Source organism: Otolemur garnettii, unplaced genomic scaffold (assembly GCF_000181295.1).
Source record: "Otolemur garnettii isolate 467f Iridium unplaced genomic scaffold, OtoGar3 scaffold00018, whole genome shotgun sequence".
NCBI lineage: Eukaryota > Metazoa > Chordata > Mammalia > Primates > Galagidae > Otolemur > Otolemur garnettii.
This window is the reverse complement of record NW_003852413.1, coordinates 25,442,080-25,459,512: the sequence shown is the minus strand read 5'-3', so window position 1 is coordinate 25,459,512 and position 17,433 is coordinate 25,442,080. Positions and strand designations below refer to the sequence as shown.

Sequence of the window (17,433 nt, the reverse complement as noted above, 5' to 3'; positions counted from 1 at the left end):
GGTGGAATGTTTGTGGCTAAGGGCAGTCCTTGTCATAAGTCTTAGTGAAATTCCTGCTTTTTCTCGAGTTTGTGTGTGCATGTCTCTCTCCCTCAAAGGCCTCTCTCCCACTTCTTTGTTTTCTGCCTGGACATGCCCTTCCACCCCCTCCCGCTCAGGACTCCTACGGCTTGGTCCTCTTCCTTTAGGCCCCTTCTGGGGTCCCTGTCCTCCCAGGGCTGCTTCAGCCCTGCCCTATGGGATCTGTCTGGCCTGCTCACCTGCCTCTTGTGTCTCTGGACAGGCCTACTCCCAGGATGCCTACCTGAAGGGGAACGAGCCATATTCTGGAGAGGTCCGCAGCATTCCAGAGCCACCCCCAATCTGCTATCCCCGAAAGACCTATGCCCCGCCAGCCCGGGTCTCCACTTGGGCCACTATGGTGCCTGAGCCTGTCTCAGCACTGCCTAGCGACCCCCGGAGTCCTACTGCCTGGAGTGACCCGGGGCCCCGTGTCCCATCTGCTACCCGTGCCCACCTGGACAACTCTTCCTTGGGGATGAGCCAGCCCCGCCCCAGCCCTGGTGCCTTCCCCCACCTTCCCTCAGAGCCCCGGATGCCCCGTGCCTTCCCGGAGCCTGGCAGCCGGGTGCCCCCCAGCAGACTGGAGTGCCAGCAGGCCTTGTCACACTGGCTGTCAAACCAAGTCCCCCGCAGGGCGGGGGAGAGACGGTGCCCAGCTATGCCTCCCCGGGCCCGCAGTGCCTCCCAGGACCGCTTGGAGGATGTGACTGCCCACCGCCCATGGCCCTGCTCCACTTCCCAGGATGCCTTGAGTCAGCTGGGCTGGGAGGGCTGGCACCGAGCTCGCTCAGACGACTACCTGAGCCGGGTGACTCGCTCAGCTGAGGCACTGGGGCCAGGGGCACTAGTGTCTCCCCGCTTTGAACGCTGTGGCTGGGCTTCCCAGCGTCCATCTGTCCGCACCTCTGCTTGCCCACCTCGGGACCTGCCAGGGCCCCAGGGCCCACCTGCAGCTGGCCTTCAGGGCCTGGATGACATTGGGTACATTGGGTACCGGAGCTATAGCCCATCATTCCAGCGCCGGACTGGCCTCCTGCACGCACTCTCCTTCCGGGACTCACCGTTTGGGGGGCTTCCCACCTTCAACTTGGCCCAATCCCCTGCACCATTCCCACCAGAGGCTGCTGAACCACCCAGGGTTGTCCGGCCAGAATCCAGTACCCGGGCCCTGGAGCCTCCCTCCGAGGACCGCCGTGATGAGGTGGTCCTGAGGCAGAAGCCTCCGACGGGGCGCAAGATCCAGCTGACCCCTGCAAGACAGATGAACCTTGGACTTGGTGATGAGTCCCCAGAGCCAGAGGCCAGTGGGCGAGGGGAACGCCCGGGCAGGAAGGTGGCCCCTTTGGCCACCACCGAAGACTCTCTGGCTTCCATCCCCTTCATTGGTGAGTGATGACGCAGGTGGCTGTCTTGGGAAACCTAGTTGTCCTCTGATGTACCCCATCTACCTGTTTACACAGGAAAAACTCTGGGCTGTGTGCTAATGGGATCATCTTGTTTCTTTCCATCTGTCATGGAAGGATGGATGAATGGAAGGAAGAATGGGTGGATGAACAGATGATCCAGTCATCTGTTCCTTTCTTCCATTCATCTATCATTCCGTTCTTTGTCCTGCTTTCTTCCATCCTACCTCCCCTTCACTTACTTGTCCAGCCATCTCTCCATCTACTTTTTCTATGCTCCCTCTTTCTCTCCTGCCTTCCTTCGTTTGTCCATCTATCCATTTATCTGTCCATTCTTCCTTCCTTCCCTTCCTTTCTACCTCTCTACTTTCTCTTTGTTTTCCATTCATTCATCCATTACTCCATCCTTTCATCATCCCTTCCATCTTTCTGTTCTTCCTTTCTTCCATCCTCCCTTTGTAGCTTTTGCTCTTTGTCCCTTCCATTCACCCTCCATCCCTCCACCCCACCCAGCACATAGTTGTCAGGCCCTGTGCTAGGCGCCATGCTCTCCTACAGTGGACAGTCCAGCAGGGGGTGGGTGGTCAGACAGCAGCAGGCCAGTGGCATGGGTGTGTGTTAGTGCAGGGAGCTTGAGAAGGACAGAGGAGGGCTGTGGAACCCAGACTAGGGCGTGGCAGCCACAGAGAAAATATTGGAGAAAGGACATTTTGGCTAAGACTTAAAGGATGAGAAGGAGTCGGGGAGAAGGTTCAAGGAGAGATACTCAAAAACCCTGATGTGAGAGAGGCAGAGTGATGGCCAGGTCATGAGGACCCTTCTGGATGCAAGAGGTCTCATGGGTCGCTCGTGGGGGCAGCCTCTGTCCTGAGAGCAGAGGGAGCTCTCAAAGGTTTGCCTTAGAGTGGATATTGATAGAGGGAGGCTGGGTGATCTCCAGCTTCCTCACCTGGCTGGAGGGCTGCTTCACCCCCACACTGGGCAGGAGGAACAGGAAAATATTTAGGGCTTGTTGAATACTGGGCCACCCATGAGGGAACGGGGCAGGCTGGGTTGGGTCTGGTGCTAGGGAGGAAGACCAGGCTTGAGGAGCCAGGGGTTGAGACAGGAGCTGGATCCTGAAGGTGAGCTGGCCTAGGACAGTCTAGGGGTGAGGCGGAGGAGGCCTCCCCCTGCCAGTTTTCTGAGAGAGACAGCCCCTTTTAGTGACCCTCCCCCTAGACTGACAGGGGAGAGAAAATCTCTTTATCCAGAGTACTCTCAGTCTGAGGGACTGATGCAGTCTTTGCCCTCACGGGGCCCCCAGAGGAGGTGGGAGACAGTCCTTCCCCTCAAGAAGCTGCCAGTGTGTTAGGGAAGACACAGTCCCAGGCTTTAGGAGGCTTCCAGTTTGATGGTGGGGGGGGCACAATCCATGCTCTCAGAGCACCCTCGGTCTGACAGTGGAGGCACAGTGCGTTCTCTCAAAGAGTCCTTAGTGTGATGGGAGAGATACAGTCCTACCCTCAGGAGGCTGCCAGTATGAAGGGTGAGACACAGTGCATTCTCTGAGAGCACCCTCAGTTTGATGGGGGTGCGGGAGTATGGGATCTGCCCCCAGGAGCCTGGTCTAAGGAGGTGGCTCAGCCCCACTCCTGGGAGCCCTTGGTGTGATGGGGCAGGCTCAGCCCCTGCTGAGGGGAGAGATTCCATGATCACAGTCTGGTGAGCCGGTCAAACTTGGCAGTGGGCATGTTGCCGATGGGACTCTGGAGGACTTGCTGCCCTTTGGGGTGTAGCCTGAGCCTGGAAGTGAGTCGCAGTGGGTCTGGCCTGGCTAGGGAGGGGCAGCAGGTTTCCCTCTCTACCACCTTCACACCTGGCTCCTCCCCTCATGCAGATGAGCCCACCAGCCCCAGCATTGACCTCCAAGCCAAGCACGTCCCCGCCTCTGCTGTGGTCTCCAGTGCCATGAACTCAGCCCCCGTCCTGGGCACCAGCCCGTCCTCCCCAACCTTCACCTTTGCCCTTGGCCGCCACTACTCTCAGGACTGCAGTGAGTGCTGTCCCCCAACCCTGTCCCATGCCAGCCCTATCCTCTCCCTTGCCTCTTGGTCCCCAGGGGTCCCTTCTGGACGTGCTGCCTGATGTCTGGCTTCTAACTGGCTTCTGCTCCTCCTGGGGCCCATGGGGAGAGTCAACCCCTGGCCCTGCCCAAAAGAGAGGGCTCCAGGGAAGGCCCTGACCTGCTGCCCTGCTGACCCTGAGTCCTGATGTGGGTGGTTCTGCAGGCAGCATCAAGGCTGGCCGCCGCTCCTCCTACCTGCTGGCTATCACCACGGAGCGCTCCAAGTCCTGCGACGATGGGCTCAACACCTTCCGGGATGAGGGTCGGGCTCTGCGGTAAGGCCTTGTCTGGATGTGGGGAGGGGCAGCTGCTCCCTAGACTAGGCCCCAGTGCCTTGACCCTGGATGGCCTCTGGGTCTAGGGGTGTGCTGGGGGATGAGAGTGAGGTCCCCGTGAGCTTCCCGCATCCCTCACCCCAGCCCTTGCTCACTCCCAGGCGCCTGCCAGACCGAGTGCCCAGCCTGCGGATGCTCCGGAGCTTCTTCACCGATGGGGTGAGTGGCAGTGCATGTTTGAGGGAGAGCATCAGGGAGGGCGGGTCATAGCCTCTGCTGGGCTTCCAGGCCCGTGACTTCCGGGACCCAAAATGAGCTACTCTGGCTCCTGTCATCTCCTTCCTCTCAGCACCTGCCCACCCTCATACTGGCCACATCCTCTTCTGTGGTCTCTATCATCATCATCATCACCACCCTCCCACCAAGGCTGTTGCGCTTGTCCTCCCCGCCATCTGGAATACCCCATTCCAGGTCTCCCCACCATGACCATATGATTCACTTTTCCACTGTTGTCAGGATGTTTCAGCCTCCACTTGTGACATTTCACGTCTCCCTTCCTTGCTCTGTGTTTGTCTCATGTCATGCAATTTCTTTTTCTCTTCTTCATTGCCTGGCCCTCAGCTAGAACGTAAGCATCCTGAGGGCAGGGCTGTCATTTGTTTCATTTGCTGCTGGATCCCAAGTACCCACTGCCTGCACTGGGCAGGCCCTCAGTTAATATTTGCATGGTATCTTCAGGGGCCTGGGGACAGGGGCCACACTGAAAGGTGGGGGATGTAGGCCTGAGATTGGAAAGGCTGGAGTTTCCAGGCTGAGAACCTGGGGAGACAGGATCAGGTCTGCAGTGGCCTCATCTCTTTTTGATTACAGATGGACTGGAAAAGCCATCTCGGTTTCAAACCCACCATATCTCTGGTTAGTTTAACACCTTGATGATATTGTCACCTGGCCTATTCCTTATCACTTCCTCTGCTTACTTAACTCTCCCTAGACATGCCATCTCTGTTGCTGGAGTCCTGTTGACACTGTCACTTCCTCTGTTTAACTCCTTGTGGACATGACTACCTCCTCCCCAGCTTGCTCTTTGTTGATGTTCCCACTTCCCCTGTTTATTTAATTCCTTGCTGACACAATCACTTCCTTAATTCCTGTAAGTCTATAAGTTAATGGAGATTGCAAATTGGCTTTTCTAGCATGGTGAGGCATGTGGTCTGCTGGCAGGTCATGGCCTTTCCTCCTTCTGGCTTCTCCATTATATATACGTCTCATGACCTCAACACAAGTAGATCAGAGAGGACAAGCAGAGCCTGTGAGGTCACACAGCATGTCAGGGTATAGCACAGACATCCACCAGGCTTGTGTGGCTGCAAGTTGTCCATGGGGTTCCTGAGATGCTGGTACTGTGGGATCCACCCTAAATTGTCCTATGTTGTTTCCCTGCAGTCTTTGGATAGCTGGGGTACATCTGAAGATGCTGATGCCCCTTCTAAGCGACACTCAACCTCTGACCTCTCAGATGCAACTTTCAGTGATATCAGGAGAGAAGGCTGGTTGTATTATAAACAGATCCTCACCAAGAAGGGGAAGGTAAGATGGGTGGAGGAGTGAGATGGGGGTGGCCAGAAGCTGTCCCCAGCAAAGCTCTTCAGCTTCTCCTACAGCCACCCCCTACAGCCTCTGGAGCTGGAGAGAACCAGCACAGGTGGTAGCACAAGGGATAGAGGTTAGGTGCTAGGAAGAACTTCCTAGGGGAGACTTAAAGAACTTATGAAAAGGAAGTTAACAAGAGAGGTGTTCTTTGCTGTGGGATACACTGGGAATTCTGATGAAGCCATCCCACTCTAGTCATTAGTTGACAGATCACCCTGCACATGGCTATAGGAGCTCATGGAAACAAAGGGCAAGGCCTGAGTGATTCTCCTAGGGGAGCTGAGTCCCAAAGAGAAAGCCTGGACCAGCCTTTTCAGGGCCTTGTGGGGCTAGCACAGGATTTAGTCTATATCCTAAGGGCTCCTGAGACTCTTCTGTGAGGGGGTTATAGCTCCAAAATGTGCCTTTGGCTTCCTGGGAGTGAATTAGAAGGGCCCAGCTGGAGGTAAGACGACTGGTTAGGAGTCACTAGAGAGGTCAGGTGAGAGATGAAAGGGGCTAGAACCTGTGGGCTGCAGGGGGTGGATGGAGAAGGGATTGGGAGGGCAGCCAAGCAGTCCTAAAGAGGAGAAGGGTGAGCCCTGGATTTGGGCACAGGCTATGCAAGGAGCTAGGAGGAGAGAGGGGTGTCCTCTGCAGCCCTGCTGCTGTACCTCCCAGCTGCCAGGTCAGTATGAAGCTGGGGATGACTTCTGATTGTACTGCATACATTTCCAGAGCTTGGACAGCTCACCCACCATGACTCAGTCTCCTTGTCTGTAAATGGAGCTCTCAGTAATCCCTAGCTCATAAGCCTATCACTGAGGATTAAATGAGATTATCTAAGTAAAGGGTTTACCTGGTGCAGGGTACTTGAAGCTGCTCTTCTTCCACTTACCTGCTATTTGAATTTTTCACCCTGTCTTCTGGGGTCTTGGGGTAACTGGAAGGAACATAAGCTTTGAAGCAGGCAGACTTTGAGTTCCTGCCCAGTCACATATCAAACATGTGGCTTCGGGTGCCTCGATTTTCTAATCTGTAAGATGGGCACAACATTATGTCACTCTAAGGGCCATTGTGATTGAAGTAAGATGCATAGTCTGGGAGGCCAATAATTACTAAGGCCTCCTCTCCTCGGTGGGGGGGCTCTTCTGCTCAGGGGTCTTCCTCCACTCAGAGGGGACTCCTGCCTCTTTTGAGGTCCCAGGGGTTTAGTGGTGAGGGGTCATGCTGTGCCTGCCCTCCTGGGGCTCCTGACAAGCAGCTAAAGTACATGTGGCGTGATGGTTCCATGTGCACAAACTGATGTGGTGGGGAGCTCAGGAATGGGATGGATGTGCAGCAGGGGAGGTGTCCAGAGGCTGAGACATTTCTCACAGAACCTGGAGGCTCTGAGAGGGAGGGGAACAGTGGGGGAGGAGTGAGCAGATGTCCTCCTGGAGGGTGTGGTTGGGCAGGGTGGGGAGGTCTTGCTGGGTGGCTGGGAACCAGGGTGACAGAAGTACCTGGGTGAGAGGTCAGAGGCCAGGTGGGGAGTTGGGTACTTGCTGTGGCTGTGGGGTCTCAGAACCCAGGGAGATCCTGTCCAGGGAGAGGAGGAGGGGATATGTGTGATGCCAGGAGTCAAGTGTTGCATCTGTGACAATTAGAGGCAATGTCATTGCTATTGTTCAGGTGTGTGAGGCAGGAGATAGGGGGTCCCTGACCAGGGTCAAGGCATGGGGCCAGGTGGAGGGGACTGGAGGGAGAGAATCAAGGGGAAGGATTTGCTGATGGCTGGGAGGGCTGGGGGAGGCGGTGGCCTGGTTCCTACGTTCCTGGCTTGGAACCCTGCAGGCAGGCGGTGGGTGGTGGGACCCTCCCCTGGACTATGGGGCCCTGGAAGAAGAGGTCTGAGGAGAGGCCAGTCAATTCCCTTGGGGCCATGGGACCGAGCCCAGTGGAGGTGTCTTGGGGACAGAGGCTCTGAGGGTATGGCCGATGGGGAGGAGGTCTGCCTGGGCAGGGCCTTTGTCCATCAGCATGTATTGGGCACCTTTCGCCTTGGGCACAGGAGCATGAAGGGAGAAGGCAAGAGCCCCCCTGAGCCTTGAGAATAAGTGGGGCACCAGGGAGGTGAGGCTGGCAAAGGACCAAAAAGAGAGCTAGTGAGATGGCAGTGACATCGGGGGGTTCCCTGGTTGGGGGGGGGAGGCACTGACTTGCCCTGCTGGGGAGCCCGGCCTCTAGTTCCCAGGGCCCCTGGCAGCCTGGCCTCAGTTTCCTGGGCAGGGACAAGAGTTGGCCCCTTCCTGTTCATTGGCTAGGTTTGGAGGCCAGGGCTTTCCCTCCTTTGCTGGCCAATACTCAGTGCCACGCACCCACTTGGTGACCTGAGAGTTAGAGGAGGATCCTCAAATCAGCCTCAGGCCCTTGACCTGTCCAATGTCCCGTTTCTCAGCCAAGTGTCATCTGCCCTGCAATACAAACCCTTGTGTGCTCCCTCCTAGCTACTAGCTTCTTTCAGAGACCACTGACTGCCAGGCAGAGGAGGGAGAGGAGGAGTGTGACTTGTCCCCAAAGCCACAGACCCAGCACTGGAGCTGGATGTGATCCTGGCTCCTAGCTCATTCACTCTCTTTTACCAGCTGGGGACACTGATGCCAGGGGACCTTGACTGGATGACTGTAGGTCATCCAGTTGGTTTAGTCTCAGAGGGATGCCCTTGTCCCCACCTCATTCTGACACTGTAATTCTGCCTTTTGGCTCGTGCTCAGAATGTTCCTGTCCAGGCCCAGCAGTCCTGTGAGGAGCAGGGCCTACAGCACCAGGCCCACTCAATGGGAGGCCAGACTTGGGCTGTGCTCACCTGCCAGCCAGGAGGCCTTCTCATCCTGTGTGCACTGAGGGCAGAGGCCTGTGCTCGGTGTGGAGCAGCAGGTGGGCCCCAGCCAGTGGAGAGGAACCCTGAGTCTGACAGGAGATAGGGTCCCCACCCTCAGAGTGCTTGAAGGACCAATCCAGTAAATATCAGTGAACACTTGGCTTGCAAGTGAGAGGACAGACAAGTGCCCTGGCTCTAGGACAGGAGGTTGCAGTAAATAACCTCAGGAGATGAATGGGCTAAATACCGGCCTTCAAGTTGGAAGGAAGGAAGGGTTGCCTTTAGGGAAAAAAATGGTCAGAGAAGGCTTCATTGAGAAGGTGACCTTGGTGATGTTGGAGCTCAGATCTCAAGGGGAGGCAGCCACATAAAGAAGTAGGAGAGGGAGCTGCAGGCTGGGGACAGCAAGTGCAAAGGCCCTGAGGAAAGAAGGGCTTGACAGAGTGAGAAAGAAGGAAGGAGAAGAGGAGTTTGGAGAGAGACAGGAACCAGACCACAGAAGACTTTAGATTTGATTCCAAGGGCTATGGAATCCCATGAGACAATAGAAACACAATCTCCTTTTCATTCAGAAATGACCACCACAGCGCTGGCTAGGGAATGGTTGTGGGAGGTGAGAGTGGAGGCTGGGGTCTGTGCCTTATCCAGGCAAGAGGTGGTGATGGCGGGGACGAAGTGGTCACAGGGAAGATGGAGACAGGTGACATTTTGGAAGCAGAAAAGTTATGATTTCTGCTTTCTTCAAAGGCAAGGAAAAAGGAGGAGTCAAGGGCAACTCCCAGGTTTCTGGGCAACTGGGTGGATTGACTGAGCTGGGAAAGATGGGGGTTGGGGTGGAGAACAGGTTTGATGGTGAGAAATGGCGTGGCCTTAAGTGAGCAAGGAACATGTGATGTGCCTACGGGGCATGTAGGAAGAGACATGGGCAGGCTGTGGCTGGGGGAGATGGTGGCCAGTGGTGAACATCTGGGAATCGTCATCAGCAGATGGACTGGGTTAAAGCCACAGGCATGGATGGCATCCCTGAGGGAGACACGCAGGAGAGGAGAAGCCAGGACAAAGTTCTGGGTTCCTTTAGGCAGGCAAATATCAACTTGTTTGATATTTGGGGCCAGATAATTCTTTTCAGGGGGCTATCCTGTGCATTGTAGAATGTTGGCAGCATCCCAGCCTTTCCCTGCTTACCTGCCATGTCTCCAGACAAGTGACCCTTGGGGGTTGTTCCCCTGGTTGTGAACTATAGGCACAGTGGATGGGGTGGGCAGTAGAAGAGACTAAGAGGGAGCTGGTGGAAGTAGGGAGAAAGCCTAGGGGTGTGGGGCCAAATGCCTGGACAGAGTTTGGAGAGCAGGAGGAGGGGCCTGCTGTCTCAGATGCTGCAGAGAGGCTTACAATGAGGGCAGAGAAGGAGCCACTGGCTTTAGCAACCTGGTGCTCCTGGGTGCCCTTGAGAGCAGGGACGCTGAGTGCACTCCTGGGGAGAGGCAGAGAAGTAGGAGAACAACAGAAGAACACCCCAACCAGCTTCTCTGGGGGATGGTGTGTAGAGGGGGTGTGGACTGGGGTGACTTTAGGAGGATTTTACGTATGGCAGGTCATGCTGGGTGGGGGCATCTGCTGGACCTCTAGGGTGTTGCCATACCTAGTGGGTGCTGATGCTGGTCTTCAGAGTGGGAGATGGTTGGGATCTTCTGCGGGGATTGAGAGTGGTGGTTTGGGGTGCCCAGGTAGGTGAGGCGCATAGAGAGAGTTGGTGGACAGTGGGGCAGGAGGCCACCCTGGGTTCGGCCAGGTGGAGTGGGGGGCTTCTGATGGGTCTGTCCCTGTGCTGTTCACTGTCTGCTGCTCCGGGGGTGGTGGCAGGCCTGCTCTCTCACCGCCCCCGTCTTTCCCCACCCCGTGTCTCCCTGCAGAAAGCGGGCAGCGGCCTGCGCCAGTGGAAGCGGGTGTACGCCGCGCTGCGGGCGCGCTCGCTCTCGCTGAGCAAGGAGCGGCGGGAGCCCGGGCCGGCGGCGGGGGCTGCGGCGGCCGGCGCAGGTGAGGACGAGGCGGCGCCCGTCTGCATCGGCTCCTGCCTGGTGGACATCTCCTACAGCGAGACCAAGAGGAGGCACGTGTTCCGGCTGACCACCGCTGACTTCTGTGAATATCTCTTTCAGGCTGAGGACCGGGATGACATGCTGGGCTGGATCAGAGCGATCCGAGAAAACAGCAGGGCCGAGGGCGAGGTGAGGGCCGGCCTAGCCCAGCCGGCCAGGGGCAGGGCAGGACAGGGCAGGGCGCCCCCCACCTGCTGTGGACCTTGAATGGCTGTTCTGAGCCTCCATTCCCTCTTCTAGAAAATGGGGTGGGCAAGAGCATACCTTGCAACTGCATCCACCCAGGTTTTGGTGTGAGGAAAAATGCACAGAAAGTGGGTCAGAGTACCTGGCCTCTTTGGTGTTCAGTGTCTGACAGTAACAATAATAACCGTAGTGATGGTAGTGATTGTTATTATTGTTAGGACTGTCTTGGGCAGAGAGGTCAGCTGCAGGCCAATCCCAGCTTGTTGCGGGAGGTAAGGGAGTTGGAGTCTCTCCTGGGGTATATTACAGCTAGGGCTAGCCTGTCTGCAGGGGGACAATCACACTGTTTATCCATGGCCTTTGGCAGCAGGTGGGCAGAGGTTGAGCAGGGGTCTTTGGCAGAGATTTGGAAAATATTTTTAAAATGGCGCCCCCTTCTGGGCATCCATAGCTGCACTCTAAGTTCCCCTCACCTCACCCAGGAACTTACTGTGCAAAGATGCCTTTACACACCTGCTTGAAGTTATGTGGGGGCTCTGGGATGGTCTCTACCAAGAGGGCAGTGGGCCTGGGCCTGATCCAGGTGGGTGCCTGCTCTGGCCATTGGAGAGGGATGTTAGCGCACAGCCCTGGGCCACAGACCCTCTTGCTGAGGACTCATCCTCTCACAGACCAGGCTCTGACCTCCCAAGGACATATCTGTCCTCACTGCAAGGAAGAGAGTACCTGGAATCTGGGCCCCCTGCTCTGGGGGCCTGGCAGGGCTTTCCTCAAAAAGGCATGGGTCAGTGAATCCTGAGTCTTCTTTGTTGTGCTGGTAGCTGTCCCTCATGGGGCACCTCCTCTGGGCCTACCAGGACTGTGATGAGTGCTTTGTACATAATTCTGCACCCCAATCCTGAGGTGTCTTATTAGCTCCCCATGTTTACTGCTGAGGAAATTGAGGCTCAGAGACGCTAAGTGGCTTACCCAAGGTCACACAGCTGGTTAAGGGGTACCCAAGAGTGCAGCCCTGGTCTTTCTTACTCCAGGGTCTGTGATCTCCACCTGGCCAGTGGGGAGAGGGGGAGTGGGGCAGGGCCAGGAATGAGCCTGGGGCTGGCTGGCCGTGGGCACTGACCTGGGCTGCTCTCTCCTCTTGCCTGCTGTAGGACCCCGGCTGTGCCAACCAAGCTCTGATCAGCAAGAAGCTTAATGATTACCGCAAAGTGAGGTAAGACCCAGCCCTCATAGAGCAGTCCCAACCTTGGGGGTGGCAGGCATTCTAGGCAGAGGTCATCCTCCTGGTCCACCTCTGCTGGGGGCAGGGACATCCAGGGTCTCTGACCCTAAGATAGGCATAGAGGAATTGTCTCAGGCTGGGAGGGTCCTAAGTGGCGGGAGGCCAGGATGGATGGCATGCTGGGCCACCCCAAATGAAGACCCTTACTCTCCCATTTCCCACACAGCCATAGCTCTGGGCCCAAAGCTGATTCCTCCCCAAAAGGCTCTCGTGGCCTGGGGGGCCTCAAGTCTGAATTCCTCAAGCAGAGTGCAGTCCGGGGCTTCAGGACTCAGGACCAGCCCGCAGGGAGCAAGGGTAGGAAGGTGGTTACTGAGACGGGGTGGCGTGTGCATCTGCATGGTCAGGGGCTTGTGTGTGGGGCTGTGTGTCTGCCTGCGTGTGTCTGTGAATATGTGCCAGGGTTACCCAGTTGTCTGCCCACAACTATGTGCCTGTGAGGAACAAGAGGCTCTGAGGGTCAGGGCTAGAAGGTCAGGGCCTGGAGCCTGGTCCTTCTGCCTGCTGGGTGGTCTGCCAGTCTTTACATCTCTGCAGGGGCAGAGGCTCACCTCTCTGGGGAAACCTTTTTTATCTAACACATTTTTGGCTCTTAGAAAGCTTTGGTTGTGTCAGAATCTATGGCTTCTACCTTGTGGTTCTACTTTGAGGCCACACAGAAGTCCCTACATGACCCCAAGCCTCTCCCCTCTGGGGTAAATGCCTTTGTCCCTTTGGTCTGCTCTCTTATGGTATAATTTTCCATCCTCCCTCACCATCCTGGTTGCTTCCTTAATGGAGTCTCCATTTGTCCAAATGCGTGAATGTGGCAATGAGTGTGTGTGAACCTCCTGGGTGCCAAGGTCACCCTGGCTTTGTCTCCCCCAGATGACAGTGCTGCTGCCCCCAAAACCCCCTGGAGCATCAACATTATCAAGAAGAACAAGAAAGCAGCTCCAAGAGCATTTGGGGTCCGGCTTGAGGAGTGCCAGCCAGCCACAGAGAACCAGGTGTGTGTCTACCATCTCTAGAGCAGTCAGGGTGGGGGGAGGTGGAGGTCAGAGCAGCAAGAGACATGGAACCAGCTCTCCACCTCATTGTGCAAACACAGCTGGGGAAACAGTTAAGAGAGGAGAGGTCCTCTCCCCCTGTCCCAGGTCTTCCAGGGAGAGAGCAGCAGAGCTGAGGCCCAGCTTTGCTCCTTCTCAGCCACAACAAGGCTTTGGTGCTGTTTGTGGCCCCTAGACTGAAGGCAACAAGGCCTTTTGTTCCCCTGCAGGGTTCCTGGCAGCAGCTCTGGGTTTTGCACTGTCCCCATTTTGGCCTCCCCACCTCCTCTGGCCCCCATCCACCCTAACATCCCCACCCTGCCTGTGTCCCCAGCGCGTCCCCCTGATTGTGGCTGCCTGCTGTCGCATCGTGGAGGCACGGGGGCTGGAGTCCACAGGCATTTACAGAGTTCCTGGCAACAATGCAGTAGTGTCCAGCCTGCAGGAGCAGCTCAACCGCGGGCCTGGTGACATCAATTTGCAGGATGAGGTGGGTGCAGCTGAGGGTCTGTGTAAGGGGGATGAGGTGGTGTGTGGGGCTCTGCTGGGAGATTTCTGTGGTCCATTGTGTTGTATTTATTGTGCCCCATGATGTGCCCAGTGGGCAAGATGGGACCTGCCCTTGCAGGCCAGCCCCCAGCATGGGCATCAACCCAAGCAGACAAATGCCTGTGGGAGCTCTGAGGCAGTGGCTCCCAGCAGCAGTGTTGTCTGAGCCTTTAGGATGAGTAGAGTTCACTGAAAGCCAGGTAAGGGCATTCCAGGCAGAGAAGTGGTCTGGGCCACTGCGTAGACTTTGAAAGTTTGCCAGAAACCAACAAACTTTCTCTGTGAAAGGCCAGATCATAAATATGTTGGGCTTTGGTTTGTTCTGTTGCATTCTCTTCTCTTCCTGCTCTTCCTCCTCCTCCTCTTTTTCATAACCCTTTAACAGTGTGAAAACAATACTTAGCTCAAGGGCCATACAAAAGCAGGCCGGGGGCTGGATTTTGCCTATGGACTGCAGTTTGGAGACCCTTGGATTAATAATGCTTTCTAGATGCTTTCTAGAATAGCGAGTGATTTGGGTGGCTGCAACATGGGAAGAGAAGTAGCTGATCAGATGAGATGAGCCCAGCTTGTGGAACCATCTGTGGCTACACATCAGAGTTTTAGCAGGACCGGTGGTTCTCAAACAGTGTTCCCTAGTCCTAGGGTTCCCAGAGCGGACGTGGGAAGCCAAGGGCAGGTCAGGACTTCCATCCTTGCTTAAACTAGAGCAACCTCACTTTGCTCCATCTGCCATGTTGGGTTTTAGTGTACAAATTTATTTGCCCAAAGGGGCCCTGATGATTTTTTTGGAAGCCATGTATCTGGGCAGTGAAGTCTTAGAAGTCACATTTTGTGAAGCCTCATGTCATGCATGTATTAAGCATCTTCCTGCCCTTGGGAAATGGGGAGGCAACTCAAGTATGTGTGAAGTCATGGACAGGAGAAAAGGACAGGTTCTCATCAAGGACCAAATTGTGCAATGAAGGAGAAGATGCTGAGGGCCAGAGCAGGGAGTTGGCTCCAGGGTTTGAGTCTTTGCAGGATGAATGGGAGGAGGCAGATGGACAGGGAGGCAATTTGGAAGTGATGATGGCATATTCCAGAATCCCTGAGAAAATCCCATATTTCCAGAATCCCCAGGGGGAACAGAGAATGGACCCACATCCTGGGCTTGGTGGGGAGAGTAAGACCTGGGGGACAGAAGGCTTCAATGAAGACTTTGACCTTGACCCAATGGACAGTACATTTGAGGATTTTTAAGCTGGGGAGGCAGAAAGGAGAAAGAGTGATGCTCCAACTTAAGCCCAGTGGGCACAAATGGGGAGGGGAAGGCCTGGCAGAGAAGTCACTGGTCTGTGGGACACACTAAGGGTCAGGAGGACTCTGTGGTCCAGGAAGGTGGTGGGAGGGAGCAGCTTAGGACTTGGCTGCATGAGAGGGAGGAAAGAGGGCAGGGAACAGCCAAAAGTTGAGCTGTGGCTGTCAGAAAATGAGAAGTAGGCAGCTTGAGGAGGGTTGGGAGGGAAGGCATGAGTCAAAGAGTGGCCTTGCTGGGTTTAGGGTGTGGAAGTCACCTTCATGGCCATACACAGTCACTAAGACCAGGGGCATGGGGTCTTTTCGGGGCTTGAGGGAGGGATGGCCAAGGGTGGGCAGCAGATAAAGGGGCCAGGCTCTGATTGGGACAGGAGTAGAAGCCCAAGCATGTCACTCCGGAGGTGCTGAGATTAGGCCACTGTCCTGGGCTGGCACCTGGGAGATGAGTTGCACTGAGTAGAGGTGGGCACACGACAAAGCACAGCAGCTTGGCCTTAGCCAGGGCCCAGGTGGGCGTGTGCCAGGTGTGTTCTCTTGTCCTGGACATTGTGGTGTCATTATTGTTGGGTAGTGCTGGAAGTGTTGTGGTAGGGGTCTAACTCCTGTTGAGCCTGTGGGAATGTATTGTTTGTGGGATTGTCTGGCATTGAGCTATGGGCCCATTGTAATGAGTGTGTACATTGTTGTGTCTCTTTGTTGAGGATGCTACGTTCTTTCTGGGCATGAGTTGTTTTGTGTTCTGAGTTGTTCTGGCAAAGGCAATGGTGGGGGGGCGGTAACTGACTTTACTGCAGTGCAGGGTGATGGTGCCCCCTGGTGGACAGAGAGGACAACGACCTAGTTGTTCTTTATGCATTCTTTTTTTTTTTTTTTTCTTTATGCATTCTTGCGTTCAACAACCATTTATGTAGAGACTAGGTTTCTCAGCCTTGGCACATTTGACATTTTGAGCAGAATAATTATCCATCGTGGGGAGTTGTCCTATGCATTTGGAGGAAATTAAGCAGCATCTGTGGCCTCTACTCACTAGATGTGGGCAGCAACTCCCTACACCCCAGTCATGAAAATCAAAAAGGCTCCCCCTCCCCCCCCAAAAAAGGCTCCAGACATTGCCAAATGTCCTCTGGAGGCAAAAATCACTTTCTGTTGAGAATTACTAATTATGACCATGTAAGTGCTAGGCTAACTGTCCCAGCTAGATGAGAGGAACATAGGGGTGGTTGGACAGGATCCTTGTACCTCGTGGAGCTTATAGTCCTTTGGGGAGAAAGCTATGAATGAGCAAAAAGAAGCATAAAATAATGACAAATTGGGGTCAGCTCCATGGAAGAAACAAAGTCAGATCAGAGTGGGATGCAGATGACAGGGCATGAGGGAAGGCCTCTCTGAAGTGCGAGGTTTATGTGGGATGAGGGACTGTGTGAAGGGGTAGGGAGGAAAGTTCTAGTTAAAGGAGCCAGCAGGTGCAAGGAAGGAGTCAGGCATTGACCCTGTCACCACTGCATAGGCTCTGGGGGGAAAGAGAGGGTACCTGAGGATGACCCTTTCCTGAATGGGGGCACCAGGAGGCAGGAGCCGAACCTGGGACTTGTAGGGCCAGTGGACGTATAATGGGCAGGCAGGTCTGGGGGTGACTCTTGCTCACTTCTGTGCCCCGGGATGCCTGACCTGAAGAAGGCAACCAATACCTTCTGTGGATGGGCAAGAGTTAGAGCCCATCAGGCAGGGAGGGGCGAGGGAGCTTGGAGTGATGGATCCTAGGGAGGGCTGGCGCTAGGCTTGAGTGGACTATGGGTTGGCCAAGCATAGAAACATGGATGCCTGCCTGTGGCTTGACGTTTGCCCCCTCTTCCAGCGCTGGCAAGACCTCAACGTGATCAGCAGCTTGCTCAAGTCCTTCTTCCGAAAGCTGCCTGAGCCTCTCTTCACTGATGGTGAGTAGGAGGTGGAAGGGGAGGGGGGACACCAGGCTGTGCTGAGTCCTGATCATTTTTTTATTTGGTTGGTTGGCTTTACTTTGAGTTTTTTTTTTTTTAAGACAAAAAAGACATATGTGCTTGTAAAAATCTTAGATAGTAAGATGTGGATAAAGTAAACAGCAGAGTCCTGTCCACCTCCCACTCCTCTTCCCTGAAGGTTGCAGTGAACACTTTCTGAGCATTTATTGTGTGCCCAGCACTGCACCCTGCAACAACTCCATAAGGTAGGTGCTGTTACCTCCCCGGTACAGAGAAAGAAACTGAGCCTCAGAGAGGGTAAATGCCTTGCCCAAGATCACACAGGTTGTAAGTGACAGAGCCAAGATTCCGCCCCAGACATGTGGCTCCAGAGCTGAGTTCTTAGTCGTTTGCTGAGCTGCTTATTAATGATTTGGTCTTTTCTTCCTGACCCTCTGAAACACACGACAGACGCACACACATATGCACACATAGGGTTTAGAGTTAGCTGAGTTCAGTGGTGTGCTGGTAAATGTTTACTATCTGGCTCTTCAAGGGGAATAAAGCATTGACTTACAGCATTTTCCAATTACACTAATGTGGTATAAATACTTCCACTGAGGCTTATTTTGAGCCACTGACATGATGTCATCAGCATGGGAAGAAATGCACACAATCCACTCCTAAGAGCCAGTGTGAACAGGCTATAGCAC

At 55.0% G+C, this 17,433-nt stretch overlaps 1 protein-coding gene across 1 annotated transcript in view; it reads left to right on the top strand.

Moving 5' to 3' along the window:
• ARHGAP23 (Rho GTPase activating protein 23) overlaps positions 1-17,433 on the top strand; it is a 79,137-nt gene that overhangs the window by 36,202 nt on the left and 25,502 nt on the right. The window contains exons 7-17 of the mRNA XM_003786438.3: positions 284-1,448; positions 3,346-3,501; positions 3,737-3,848; positions 4,010-4,067; positions 5,292-5,435; positions 10,254-10,568; positions 11,777-11,838; positions 12,074-12,204; positions 12,775-12,896; positions 13,270-13,425; positions 16,639-16,717. Of these exons, the coding sequence (XP_003786486.1) occupies positions 284-1,448; positions 3,346-3,501; positions 3,737-3,848; positions 4,010-4,067; positions 5,292-5,435; positions 10,254-10,568; positions 11,777-11,838; positions 12,074-12,204; positions 12,775-12,896; positions 13,270-13,425; positions 16,639-16,717 (2,500 nt within the window). The remainder of the gene's footprint in view (positions 1-283; positions 1,449-3,345; positions 3,502-3,736; positions 3,849-4,009; positions 4,068-5,291; positions 5,436-10,253; positions 10,569-11,776; positions 11,839-12,073; positions 12,205-12,774; positions 12,897-13,269; positions 13,426-16,638; positions 16,718-17,433) is intronic.